The sequence below is a fragment of the Oncorhynchus gorbuscha genome, unplaced genomic scaffold, assembly GCF_021184085.1.
Source record: "Oncorhynchus gorbuscha isolate QuinsamMale2020 ecotype Even-year unplaced genomic scaffold, OgorEven_v1.0 Un_scaffold_8347, whole genome shotgun sequence".
Lineage (NCBI taxonomy): Eukaryota > Metazoa > Chordata > Actinopteri > Salmoniformes > Salmonidae > Oncorhynchus > Oncorhynchus gorbuscha.
In genome coordinates this window covers 1-14,640 of record NW_025751537.1, presented here as the reverse complement: position 1 = coordinate 14,640, position 14,640 = coordinate 1, and the positions used below count along the sequence as shown (strand labels likewise).

The 14,640-nt window shown below is 45.6% G+C and overlaps 1 protein-coding gene across 1 annotated transcript; it reads left to right on the top strand.

The window, feature by feature from the left end:
- Positions 1 to 365: 365 nt before the first annotated feature.
- Positions 366 to 11,881, top strand: LOC124029946 (cell migration-inducing and hyaluronan-binding protein-like). The gene is made up of 3 exons (XM_046341484.1): positions 366 to 531; positions 8,628 to 8,837; positions 11,771 to 11,881. The coding sequence occupies exons 1-3, from the start codon at positions 382 to 384 to the stop codon at positions 11,864 to 11,866; spliced, it is 456 nt and encodes a 151-aa protein (XP_046197440.1). The 5' UTR covers positions 366 to 381; the 3' UTR covers positions 11,867 to 11,881.
- The last annotated feature ends 2,759 nt before the right edge of the window (positions 11,882 to 14,640 follow it).

Genomic DNA, 14,640 nt, shown 5'->3' with positions numbered 1-14,640 from the left:
ACGAAGACGTTTTGAGTGAGGTAAATTAATGTGCAACTCACACAGATGAGACCAATACATGTTTTAAGTCACCCAGTGAGACTAAATGGTGGCAGTCTGGTGCCCCGCCATGTAGGCTTTTCACTACTCTCTAATTTTCATTTTACTTTGATGAAAAAGGGCTCCATCTTCACAATCAACAGTATCCTAGGCCAAGGCTCCTCTCTCACTCTCTCCTCAGCAGCAGACCAGCCCCGGATCGGCTTTTCATTTATTTTATCGGCCAAAAGCCGGAAATTACCTGCTAACGGAAACCCTGGTGTGTGTGTGTGCTGCAAGGTATGTTCTAACTCTTTATGTGTGTGCGTGCGTGTGTGTGTAGGTAAGCCAGTGTTCCTCCACATGGGTGAGGAGGTGGATGGGGTGGACATGAGGGCAGAGGTCGGCCTGCTGAGTCGCAACATCCTGGTGCGCGGCGAGATGGAACCTGGTTGCTATGGCAACGAGGCCTGCAAGTTCTTCGCCTTTGACACTTTTGGAGGACACGTGAAGGTCATTTAATTAACATGTCATTAATTGTTCGAATCTACCCCTCCAATCTATCTATTTATCCCTCTATCTACACCTTTACTTTATTCATCCATCCACCCATTCTTCCTCTCTTCATCCTTCCATAAACCCCTACATCTTCTCTTCATCCTTCCATAAACCCCTACATCTTCTCTTCATCCTTCCATAAACCCCTACATCTTCTCTTCATCCTTCCATAAACCCCTACATCTTCTCTTCATCCTTCCATAAACCCCTACATCTTCTCTTCATCCTTCCATAAACCCCTACATCTTCTCTTTGTCCTTCCATAAACCTTCTTCTCTTTGTCCTTCCATAAACCCCTACATCTTCTCTTCATCCTTCCATAAACCCCTACATCTTCTCTTCATCCTTCCATAAACCCCTACATCTTCTCTTTGTCCTTCCATAAACCCCTACATCTTCTCTTCATAAACCCCTACATCTTCTCTTTGTCCTTCCATAAACCCCTACATCTTCTCTTCATCCTTCCATAAACCCCTACATCTTCTCTTCATCCTTCCATAAACCCCTACATCTTCTCTTCATCCTTCCATAAACCCCTACATCTTCTCTTCATCCTTCCATAAACCCCTACATCTTCTCTTCATCCTTCCATAAACCCCTACATCTTCTCTTCATCCTTCCATAAACCCCCTACATCTTCTTTCATCCTTCCATAAACCCCTACATCTTCTCTTCATCCTTCCATAAACCCCTACATCTTCTCTTCATCCTTCCATAAACCCCTACATCTTCTCTTTGTCCTTCCATAAACCCCTACATCTTCTCTTCATCCTTCCATAAACCCCTACATCTTCTCTTCATCCTTCCATAAACCCCTACATCTTCTCTTTGTCCTTCCATAAACCCTACATCTTCTCTTCATCCTTCCATAAACCCCTACATCTTCTCTTCATCCTTCCATAAACCCCTACATCTTCTCTTTGTCCTTCCATAAACCCCTACATCTTCTCTTCGTCCTTCCATAAACCCCTACATCTTCTCTTTGTCCTTCCATAAACCCCTACATCTTCTCTTCGTCCTTCCATAAACCCCTACATCTTCTCTTCATCCTTCCATAAACCCCTACATCTTCTCTTCATCCTTCCATAAACCCCTACATCTTCTCTTCATCCGTCCATAAACCCCTACATCTTCTCTTCATCCTTCCATAAACCCCTACATCTTCTCTTCATCCTTCCATAAACCCCTACATCTTCTCTTCATCCTTCCATAAACCCCTACATCTTCTCTTCATCCTTCCATAAACCCCTACATCTTCTCTTCATCCTTCCATAAACCCCTACATCTTCTCTTTGTCCTTTCATCCTTCCATAAACCCCTACATCTTCTCTTCATCCTTCCATAAACCCCTACATCTTCTTTCATCCTTCCATAAACCCCTACATCTTCTCTTTGTCCTTCCATAAACCCCTACATCTTCTCTTCGTCCTTCCATAAACCCCTACATCTTCTCTTTGTCCTTCCATAAACCCCTACATCTTCTCTTCGTCCTTCCATAAACCCCTACATCTTCTCTTCATCCTTCCATAAACCCCTACATCTTCTCTTCATCCTTCCATAAACCCCTACATCTTCTCTTCATCCTTCCATAAACCCCTACATCTTCTCTTCATCCTTCCATAAACCCCTACATCTTCTCTTCATCCTTCCATAAACCCATCTTCTCTTCATCCTTCCATCCCCTTCTTCTCTTCATCCTTCCATAAACCCCTACATCTTCTCTTCATCCTTCCATAAACCCCTACATCTTCTCTTTGTCCTTCCATAAACCCCTACATCTTCTCTTCATCCTTCCATAAACCCCTACATCTTCTCTTCATCCTTCCATAAACCCCTACATCTTCTCTTTGTCCTTAAACCCCTATCTTCTCTTCATCCTTCCAAAACCCCTACATCTTCTCTTCATCCTTCCATAAACCCCTACATCTTCTCTTCATCCTTCCATAAACCCCTACATCTTCTCTTTGTCCTTCCATAAACCCCTACATCTTCTCTTCATCCTTCCATAAACCCCTACATCTTCTCTTTGTCCTTCCATAAACCCCTACATCTTCTCTTTGTCCTTCCATAAACCCCTACATCTTCTCTTCATCCTTCCATAAACCCCTACATCTTCTCTTCATCCTTCCATAAACCCCTACATCTTCTCTTCATCCTTCCATAAACCCCTACATCTTCTCTTCATCCTTCCATAAACCCCTACATCTTCTCTTCATCCTTCCAAAAACCCCTACATCTTCTCTTCATCCTTCCATAAACCCCTACATCTTCTCTTCATCCTTCCATAAACCCCTACATCTTCTCTTCATCCTTCCATAAACCCCTACATCTTCTCTTTGTCCTTCCATAAACCCCTACATCTTCTCTTCATCCTTCCATAAACCCCTATCATCTTCTTCTTTGTCCTTCCATAAACCCCTACATCTTCTCTTCATCCTTCCATAAACCCCTACATCTTCTCTTCATCCTTCCATAAACCCCTACATCTTCTCTTTGTCCTTCCATAAACCCCTACATCTTCTCTTCGTCCTTCCATAAACCCCTACATCTTCTCTTTGTCCTTCCATAAACCCCTACATCTTCTCTTCATCCTTCCATAAACCCCTACATCTTCTCTTCATCCTTCCATAAACCCCTACATCTTCTCTTTGTCCTTCCATAAACCCCTACATCTTCTCTTCATCCTTCCATAAACCCCTACATCTTCTCTTCATCCTTCCATAAACCCCTACATCTTCTCTTCATCCTTCCATAAACCCCTACATCTTCTCTTTGTCCTTCCATAAACCCCTACATCTTCTCTTTGTCCTTCCATAAAACCCTACATCTTCTCTTCATCCTTCCATAAACCCCTACATCTTCTCTTCATCCTTCCATAAACCCCTACATCTTCTCTTCATCCTTCCATAAACCCCTACATCTTCTCTTCATCCTTCCATAAACCCCTACATCTTCTCTTTGTCCTTCCATAAACCCCTACATCTTCTCTTTGTCCTTCCATAAAACCCTACATCTTCTCTTCATCCTTCCATAAATCCCTACATCTTCTCTTTGTCCTTCCATAAAACCCTACATCTTCTCTTCATCCTTCCATAAATCCCTACATCTTCTCTTTGTCCTTCCATCTACTTTCATCTTTTATTTATCCTTTCACTGATCCAAACGTGTAGATATTTTGTGTAGGGCTTAAGTTCCTTAACCTTTTACAGCGGTGGGCTAAATCAAGGTCACACAGAGTGTTTCTTGTTATTCTTAAACAATTCTACTTTGAAACAAAAGTACACACCTCACACACATGGTTATGGGATAAAAAATGCAGACACCTGTACCATGTCAGATATACAGTTGAAATGTATTAAATCTTGAGTTTGCATCCCAATATTACACTTTAAATGCATTACAGACGACTGAAATATAACAAAACCGTTTGACATAGACACTTAACACAGGACATTTAACACCGGATTTTCGGCGGGTTTTTGAAATAATGTTGATGAATTATGAATAATATTCGTAACCTTCCACCCATGAGGCCTCAAGGTCATTGAAAGGGCTACAGTCTGTAGGAAAGGGCTACAGTCTGTAGGAAAGGGCTACAGTCTGTAGGAAAGGGCTACAGTCTGTAGGAAAGGGCTACAGTCTGTAGGAAAGGGCTACAGTCTGTAGGAAAGGGCTACAGTCTGTGAGGTTACCAGAGTTTTGCAGCCCTGATCATGTCTTTCTGTTCTGTTTATTCAGTACCTTGAGGCATTCGCCAGAAGAAATGGGCTATTGTTTTGGGCTATACTGTCCAGTTAACATAAAGGTTACATTAAGAAACTGAGCTCATCTATTGTCCTTACAGGTTAGGTGAGGGTAAGGTTTATAGAGTTTAGTTATAATCAGATGTTTAGTTAGAAAGTACAACCCTTCCGTCCCCGTCTAACATGGCTAGACGCCCAGAGTCTGGGGAGCACAGTTAGGACAGAGAGGGCTGAGACTGTCACACACGCCAGCCAACTAGATTATTACAGTAATTATCTGGTTTGGGTCATGACTGTCATCAGATGACATATGGTGACGCAATCTGTCAATGACATCTGTAATATCATCGTTAAGACAGTGGTATGTCGGCTGTCATTAGGCCAGTGTGATTCTATGACAGATAGACAGGTAGACACACACACACACACAGCACCATAACAGCTATGGATAATATCAATGCCAGATACCAACCCTGATTTAAGCAAGCAGGCAGGCTAAGGTTTGCACAAATAAACAATTGTCACTTTGCTGACAGGGAGTGTCACATTGGGAGAGTTTCTTGTATTATGTTGTTTGCCATTACTGTAATTAGGTTTGGCAGAACATTTCCAATGAGGGAGAGTTTCTTGTGTTATGTTGTTTGCCATTACTGTAATTAGGTTTGGCAGAACATTTCCAATGAGGGAGAGTTTCTTGTATTATGTTGTTTGCCATTACTGTAATTAGGTTTGGCAGAACATTTCCAATGAGGAGAGTTTCTTGTATTATGTTGTTTGCCATTACTGTAATTAGGTTTGGCAGAACATTTCCAATGAGGGAGAGTTTCTTGTATTATGTTGTTTGCCATTACTGTAATTAGGTTTGGCAGAACATTTCCAATGAGGGAGAGTTTCTTGTATTATGTTGTTTGCCATTACTGTAATTAGGTTTGGCAGAACATTTCCAATGAGGGAGAGTTTCTTGTGTTATGTTGTTTGCCATTACTGTAATTAGGTTTGGCAGAACATTTCCAATGAGGGAGAGTTTCTTGTATTATGTTGTTTGCCATTACTGTAATTAGGTTTGGCAGAACATTTCCAATGAGGGAGAGTTTCTTGTATTATGTTGTTTGCCATTACTGTAATTAGGTTTGGCAGAACATTTCCAATGAGGAGAGTTTCTTGTATTATGTTGTTTGCCATTACTGTAATTAGGTTTGGCAGAACATTTCCAATGAGGAGAGTTTCTTGTATTATGTTGTTTGCCATTACTGTAATTAGGTTTGGCAGAACATTTCCAATGAGGGAGAGTTTCTTGTATTATGTTGTTTGCCATTACTGTAATTAGGTTTGGCAGAACATTTCCAATGAGGGAGAGTTTCTTGTATTATGTTGTTTGCCATTACTGTAATTAGGTTTGGCAGAACATTTCCAATGAGGGAGAGTTTCTTGTATTATGTTGTTTGCCATTACTGTAATTAGGTTTGGCAGAACATTTCCAATGAGGGAGAGTTTCTTGTATTATGTTGTTTGCCATTACTGTAATTAGGTTTGGCAGAACATTTCCAATGAGGGAGAGTTTCTTGTATTATGTTGTTTGCCATTACTGTAATTAGGTTTGGCAGAACATTTCCAATGAGGGAGAGTTTCTTGTATTATGTTGTTTGCCATTACTGTAATTAGGTTTGGCAGAACATTTCCAATGAGGGAGAGTTTCTTGTGTTATGTTGTTTGTCATTACTGTAATTAGGTTTGGCAGAACATTTCCAATGAGGGAGAGTTTCTTGTGTTATGTTGTTTGCCATTACTGTAATTAGGTTTGGCAGAACATTTCCAATGAGGGAAATTTTCTTGTATTATGTTGTTTGCCATTACTGTAATTAGGTTTGGCAGAACATTTCCAATGAGGGAGAGTTTCTTGTGTTATGTTGTTTGCCATTACTGTAATTAGGTTTGGCAGAACATTTCCAATGAGGGAGAGTTTCTTGTGTTATGTTGTTTGCCATTACTGTAATTAGGTTTGGCAGAACATTTCCAATGAGGGAGAGTTTCTTGTGTTATGTTGTTTGCCATTACTGTAATTAGGTTTGGCAGAACATTTCCAATGAGGGAAAGTTTCTTGGAAGCTCTTTTGATTGAGTTCCGTCTAAATGAAGGCACATTTTATTTACAGCACAGGAACAAAGTGTGAAGCGCAACGTAGGAGGGAGACAGACACACACACACACACACACACACACACACACACACACACACACACACACACACACACACACACACACACACACACACACACACACACACACACACACACACACACACACACACACACACACACACACTGGCATAGTCTTTAGAATGAGTTGGATTGCATCCTGTTTATTGAAGCTGTCAGTCATAGGACCTGGGCTGTGTCCCAAATGCCACCCTTTAATAGTGCAGTACTTTGACCAGGAAATGCAGGGCTCTCATTTGGGACGCAGCCCAGGAGAAGATCCACAGCTAGTATGGAATGGAGCCACGTCCATCTCCACTGCCTGCAAATTCTTCCCATTACATTCTAGTCAACCACATTTTAATGAAGAATTATGGAAAGGATTTGATTAGTCTCTCATGCATGGAAACTCTCGCTATCTTTTTATCTGTCTCCTACTCAATCTCTCACACTCTCACTGTTTCTTTCACATTCAAATTCTCCAGTCTCACTCTCTAGCGGTCTCACTCTCTAGCGGTCTCACCATATCGGTCTCACTCTCTAGCGGTCTCACTCTCTAGCGGTCTCACTCTCTAGCGGTCTCACCATATCGGTCTCACTCTCTAGCGGTCTCACCATATCAGTCTCACTCTCTAGCGGTCTCACTCTCTAGTGGTCTCACTCTCTAGCGGTCTCACTCTCTGGCGGTCTCACTCTCTAGCGGTCTCACTCTCTAGCGGTCTCACTCTCTAGCGGTATCACTCTCTAGATGTCTCACCATATCGGTCACATTCTCTAACGGTCACACTCTCTAACGGTCTCACCCTCTAACGGTCTCACTCTCTAGCGGTCTCACTCTCTAGCGGTCACACTCTCTAACAGTCTCACTCTCTGGCGGTCTCACTCTCTGGCGGTCTCACTCTCTGGCGGTCTCACTCTCTGGCGGTCTCACTCTCTGGCGGTCTCACTCTCTGGCGGTCTCACTCTCTAGAGGTCTCACTCTCTAGCGGTCTCACTCTCTAACGGTCTCACTCTCTAACGATCTCACTCTCTGGCGGGCTCACTCTCTGGCGGGCTCACTCTCTAGCGGTATCACTCTAACGATCTCACTCTTTAGCAGTATCACTCTCTGGCGGTCTCACTCTCTAGCGGTCTCACTCTCTAGCGGTCTCACTCTCTAGCGGTATCACTCTCTAGATGTCTCACCATATCGGTCACATTCTCTAACGGTCACACTCTCTAACGGTCTCACCCTCTAACAGTCTCACTCTCTAGCGGTCTCACTCTCTAGCGGTCACACTCTCTAACAGTCTCACTCTCTGGCGGTCTCACTCTCTGGCGGTCTCACTCTCTGGCGGTCTCACTCTCTGGCGGTCTCACTCTCTGGCGGTCTCACTCTCTGGCGGTCTCACTCTCTAGAGGTCTCACTCTCTAGCGGTCTCACGGGTCTCACTCTCTAACGATCTCACTCTCTGGCGGGCTCACTCTCTGGTCACTCTCTAGCGGTATCACTCTAACGATCTCACTCTTTAGCAGTATCACTCTCTGGCGGTCTCACTCTCTAGCGGTCTCACTCTCTAGCGGTCTCACTCTCTAGCGGTATCACTCTCTAGATGTCTCACCATATCGGTCACATTCTCTAACGGTCACACTCTCTAACGGTCTCACCCTCTAACGGTCTCACTCTCTAGCGGTCTCACTCTCTAGCGGTCACACTCTCTAACAGTCTCACTCTCTGGCGGTCTCACTCTCTGGCGGTCTCACTCTCTGGCGGTCTCACTCTCTGGCGGTCTCACTCTCTGGCGGTCTCACTCTCTGGTCTCACTCTCTAGAGGTCTCACTCTCTAGCGGTCTCACTCTCTAACGGTCTCACTCTCTAACGATCTCACTCTCTGTCTCTGGCGGGCTCACTCTCTAGCGGTATCACTCTAACGATCTCACTCTTTAGCAGTATCACTCTCTGGCGGTCTCACTCTCTGGCGGTCTCACTCTCTAGCGGTCTCACTCTCTGGCGGTCTCACTCTCTAGTGGTCTCACTCTCTAGTGGTCTCACTCTAACGATCTCACTCTTTAGCAGTCTCACTCTCTAGCGGTCTCACTTTCTAACTGTCTCACTCTCCCCCTCTCCCTCCCAGGTGGAGCATGGCTTTAAGTCTGTGCATGTGTCCGGTGTAGAGCTGCAGCACATGGGTCAACAGTCTATGGGTCACTACCCTGTCCACTTCCATATGAATGGAGACGTGGACCAGAAGGGAGGCTACGATCCCCCCACCTCCGTCAGCGATCTGTCCATCCACCACACCTTCTCCCGCTGTGTCACTGTGCACGGCTCCAACGGCCTACTGGTGAGTGATATGCATGCACACACTTGGACATTTGGTTCCATACATTTGAGTGTATAAAAGTGCTGCTGGTCGGCCATTCAGTTGTCACGACGACACCCGCCTTCGCCCAACCTCTCCACCGTGTGTGTGTGTGTGTGTGTGTGTGTGTGTGTGTGTGTGTGTGTGTGTGTGTGTGTGTGTGTGTGTGTGTGTGTGTGTGTGTGTGTGTGTGTGTGTGTGTGTGTGTGTGTGTGTGTGTGTGTGTGTGTGTGTGTGTGTGGTTAAAGAGGTCTTCTGTTAGAGCAACTGTCTTACCCCAGCAGAACCCCAAATATAAGCTGTATACCAAACAAGTGGCAGGGTGACAGCTGTTTTTCGGATCCCAGGTGTAAAGTCATTGAACTGAGCCAGTAGGGTTCGCACATTCACAGAAAGATTTTCCAACCTCACTTGACAGTTTTCTTCCGTTCGCGGAGGCACAGAATAAGTACAGTCAAACACATCCATTTTATTAGCGTTACTCTCTAAGGTCTGTAGCTGAGTTGTTGAGAGATGTTATAACGCTCCACATATTGGGTTGAAAAATTCTGCTAACGTTCCCCAAATTCCCAGGTTTTTCAGAAATCCTGATTTCGGGAATCTTTGGACTTCTAGAAAACCTGGTAATTTTGGGAAAGTTGCTGGAATTTTGTAACCTTATCCAGGTTGAGCTACAAGGGTTTCAGGAAACTTACCTGTGGTGTCATTTCACTGTCTTTGCTAAAAATCCGAGCCACCTACGGAATTCTAATGATGATAATAACCATATTCATGATTATGCATGTTGCTAATTACTGTTGTGAACCCAGGAACATTATGATCTGTGGACGCTACAGGGTCACAGACAGAGCAAATAAATAGAATTACGCACAAAAGGAGATAATTGCTTCTAGCTAGAATTCTATGAGAACAGTCTGTCGGAGACTAAGGTGGGATTGTGTGTGTGTGTGCGGGCTCATGCAAGCTCATCTTCACCCAACCTCGTGCACGTGCGTATGTGTTGGAGGGTTGTTAAAGGTGTTGTGTTGCCACGGCAATCAGAGAATCTATCCGTTGCCATAACGAGGAGATGTGCTGTTGCTACCCAACATGGCATATCTAAACCAAGGCTCCTGAAAATTGGGTACAAACTGGATAGAACACAACTGTGTCCTGTCACTCTTCAGGCGTTAGAAGGAAATGGAAGATAGATGGTGAGATACTGAATTCTCTGAGATGTTATCTCTCTGCTTCGGCCCAATTAGTACCCTATTCGTCCCCTATAGTACCCTGGTTTAAAATAATGCACTAGATAGAGAATAGGGTCCCATTTGAGACTCAGGCCCTGGTCTCCTCAGGCCCTGGTCTCCTCAGGCCCTGGTCTCCTCAGGCCCTGGTCTCCTCAGGCCCTGATCTCCTCAGGCCCTGGTCTCCTCAGGCCCTGGTCTCCTCAGGCCCTGGTCTCCTCAGGCCCTGGTCTCCTCTCCTTCATCAGATGTCAGAATATCTCCATAGACATGAAGACTGGGGTTAGCACCACATGATTTAGCTCAGCAGGCTAATACAGTCTTGTGTAGAGGTAGTTTGGTGAACTGTTCTCAAATGAGGAGACTTCCCAACCAATCGCAAAGAAGAGGTGAGATAAGCTAGCTAGCTAGTGTGGCAGGCAGAGTAATATCTTTCTTTAAATGGTGTAGCTCAGTGGAATGATGTGTTTCACACCATCTGCTGAGATTGGGGTTTTTAGCCCAGTGCAGATGACAGAGAAGAGACATAGAAGGAAAACCACTTCCTTCAGACATGCTTCTGTGCCATTCAAAATAAATGTGTGCATGGTTTGTCAGGGTTGGGGTTATCCCAGTCAATTCAGAAAGTAGGACTAAACCAAATTCCAATTCCAAATGTTCCTCATTGAAAAGCATTGAAGGTATTCTCCTTGAATTGACTGGAATTTAAATGGAATTGACCCCAACCCTGATCTCTCTCTCTCTCCCCCCCTCTCTCTCTCGCCCCCTCTCTCTCCTCCCCCTCTCTCCCCGCTCTCTCTCTCCCTCCCCCTCTCTCTCGCTCCCCTCTCTCCCCACTCACTCTCTCCCTCTCCCTCACTCACTCTCTCTCTCTCCCACCCTCTCTCTCTCCACCCCTCACTCTCTCTCACCCCCTCTCTCTCCCCCCACTCACTCTCTCTCTCCCCTCTCTGTCTCCCACCCTCTCTCTCCTCCCCCTCTCTCTCCCCGCTCTCTCTCTCCCTCCCCCTCTCTCTCTCGCTCCCCCTCTCTCCCCTCTCTCTCTCTCCCCCTATTTTCTCCCCCTCTCTCTCCCCCTCTCTCTCGCTCACCTCTCTCTCCCTCCCCCTCTCTCTCGCTCACCTCTCTCTCCCTCCTCTCTCGCTCTCTCTCCACCCCTCTCTCTCTCACCCCCCTCTCTCTCCCCCACTCACTCTCTCTCTCCCACTCTCTCTCCCACCCCCCCTCTCTCCCCGCTCTCTCTCTCCCTCCCCCTCTCTCTCGCTCCCCCCCTCTCCCCTCCTCTCTCTCTCTCCCCCTCTCTCCCCTCTCTCTCCCCCCTCTCTCTCCCCCTCTCTCTCTCCCCTCCTCTCCCTCCCTCCCTCTCTCTCCCCCTCTCTCTCCCTCGCTCACCTCTCTCTCCCTCCCCCTCTCTCGCTCACCTCTCTCTCCCTCCTCTCTCTCTCTCTCTCTCCACCCCTCACTCTCTCTCACCCCCTCTCTCTTCCCCCACTCACTCTCTCTCCCCCCCTCTCTCTCTCTCCCACCCTCTCTCTCCCCCTCTCTCTCCCCGCTGTCTCTCTCTCCCCCTCTCTCTCTCTCCCCCCTCTCTCTCCCACCTCTCCCTCCCCCTCTCTCTCCCCCTCTCTCTCTCCCTCCCCCTCTCTCTCGCTCACCTCTCTCTCCCTCCCCCTCTCTCTGTCCTACCAGGTAAAGGACGTGGTGGGCTATGATGCTCTGGGACATTGTTTCTTCACTGAGGACGGTCCTGAGGAGAGGAACACTTTGACCACTGCCTGGGGCTGATGATCAGAGCTGGTACCCTGCTGCCCTCCGACAGGGACAGCAAGATGTGTCGCGATATCACACAGGGAGCCTTCCCCGGATATGTGGCCAACCCACGACAAGACTGCAGGTAGAGGAGATCAATAGAAGTGTCCCGTAGGTTCAGATCTAGGATCAGTTTCCCTTCATGCAAACCAAACCTTAACTATTAGTGGGAAGATGCAAAACTGACCCAAGATCAGCGTCTAGGGCTGACTTCACATCTACACATATAGATACGCGCATATGTAAGAGGGATATATACAGACAGCAACAGGTAGATACATGTACACACACACTCACCTCTTTAGCATGTTTGCTGCGTATAAATAGAGTCCTCTGAACTGATATGTCTGTCCCCGTGGTAAACTGCTATCTCTGGTGTTAGAGAGACAGAGTATTATTAATGCATAAGAGACACGCTCAGCCAGAAGATACATCACTGCAATAAGACTGAGCTTTACCCTGTCTTACCTTAAATCACACACACACACACACACACACACACACACACACACACACACACACACACACACACACACACACACACACACACACACACACACACACACACACACACACACACACACACACACACACACACACACACACACACACACACACACACACACACACACACACACACACACACACGCTGCTTATTACCGACTGATGTTCTCTATTCCCTTTGCAAAACCAATTAGGTTGTGATTCTAATGCTCGAGGTTTGGCTAAAAGTCTGGATCCGACATTCATTTGAGTGTTAAAATCTGAGTTTTATCTAGTTGTCGGTTACTAGGTTGCATCCCAAATGACATCCTATTCCCTACACAGTGCTGTCGTGTCTATGTGTTGTTTAAAGAGTTACTCTTTCCTGAATTGAACTCTCTTCATATATTTTCATATCTTATCAATTACAGTCACTTATTCATCTATTACCTCATCAGTCATATTCCGAATGTCGCAAACTCTTGGATATCTGCACGAACGCTAGCATAAATTATGAATCAGCGATATACCAATTGGCTTAATTACTTCTTTACTAAGTAACTAAATAATCACACAGAAGTACATAAACACACAGGATAGGTTACACATTGGTTGCTAACATGATACAATGAAAAGTCCCTAGTGGACTAAACCGATATGACGGCTTGTTACACCAAATGAAAAGGGAGGGGCAGGTGAGAAAGAGCGGGAGAAAAGACAAAGGACTCTACTATCGTACACACAGCTGGTAACTAGGCTCATGGAGATGCTAGTACTTTGCACATGAACAGCCACTCATTGGAAAAGAAGTTGCATTTGACATATTTACGAGTGTATATACCTTTGTTGTCTCTCTGTTGAAATCGCCGGTCCGTCTGCTGGAGAGTCAGTCGACAGAAAGTCTCTGGTTTGTCCACCAGAGATCAAAGTCTTTCGTAGTTTGTTCCCTTTGTTCTGGAAGTGTCTGTTAAATATGGGTACGTCAGGCGTACATAGGAAATGTTCTCCAGGATGGATCTTTCAGAGTACCACCCATTGGTTCTCGGTTGCATTTACCAGACTAAAGTACTTAAAGAGCTGCAGAATGAATGTTCCTGTGTAGTTTTGTAGAGATGTTCTTCTTCTCTGTTGAGGTTTCAGAGTTCTAGCCATTACCTCCTCTCAACTCACATTGATGGTCTCGTTGGCCTAATGTACATTTTGTCGGAAGTGGGTTTTATACACTCTGGAAAAGGGGGGCGTTCCATGACGCCGATGTAATGTCTGCTCATGTGGGTGTGACTTCATATGAAAAAACATTATCCTATTACATCTTCCCACAGATAGTTTCATATTTAATCATATACGTTCACCCACATTTGGATGTGACCCTGACAACTGGGAAATATACACATTCAGAGATACACTTATGTTGTTATACTGTCTTTAGTTACGTCACAAATTATTAACAAATTCCACAGGATTGTTCTTTAAATACCCACGGACCATTCCAAATGTTTGGGATACAGAAATACTGTTTCATTATTCAGCCTTTTAATGTTATCGTACTGCAACGTCACTCTCTGTGGTAACAAAGGGATGTAAACTCAAGTTTCTGAGTCGGGAGAGAGAGTTTTTGTGCAGGTATTTATGACCATCATAAAACTGTAGAGGGTGGGGGCGCCGATCCCCCTCCCCAAGGGCATGCCATGACAGTGCAGCAGTTTTGACCATGTGTAGCGGATGTGGCTTCGGCTAGCTTAGTTAGCGGTGCGCGCTAAATAGCGTTTCAATCGGTTACGTCACTTGCTCTGAGACCTTGAAGTAGTAGTTCCCCTTGCTCTGCAAGGAACGCGGCTTTGTGGAGCAATGGGTAAACGATGCTTAGCGGGTGACTGTTGTCGATGTGTGCAGAAGGTCCCTGGTTGACGCCCGGGTATGGGCGAGGGACGGACGTAAAGTTATACTGTTACATTGATGCTGTTGACCCGGATTACTGGTTGCTGCAGAAAAAGGAGGAAGGTCAAAAGGGGGGTGAGTGTAACGGATGTGAAATGGCTAGCTTAGTTAGCGGTGCGCGCTAAATAGCGTTTCAATCGGTTATGTCACTTGCTCTGATACCTTGAAGTAGTAGTTCCCCTTGCTCTGCAAGGGCCGCGGCTTTATTGGGCGATGGGTAACCATCGCCGTGGGTGACTGTTGTCGATGTGTGCAGAAGGTCCCTGGTTTGCGCCCGGGTATGGGCGAGGGGACGGTTAAAAAATTATACTGTTACACATGGTCCTGCA

What these genes read in the sequence shown, in the direction of transcription:
- LOC124029946 (XM_046341484.1), top strand. Translation starts at nt 382, where the DNA reads ATGGGTGAGGAGGTGGATGGGGTGGACATGAGGGCAGAGGTCGGCCTG. An exon ending in CTTTTGGAGGACACGTGAAG is followed by an intron (nt 532 to 8,627) that starts GTCATTTAATTA and finishes TCTCCCTCCCAG; the next exon opens with GTGGAGCATGGCTTTAAGTC. An exon ending in ACGGCTCCAACGGCCTACTG is followed by an intron (nt 8,838 to 11,770) that starts GTGAGTGATATG and finishes CTGTCCTACCAG; the next exon opens with GTAAAGGACGTGGTGGGCTA.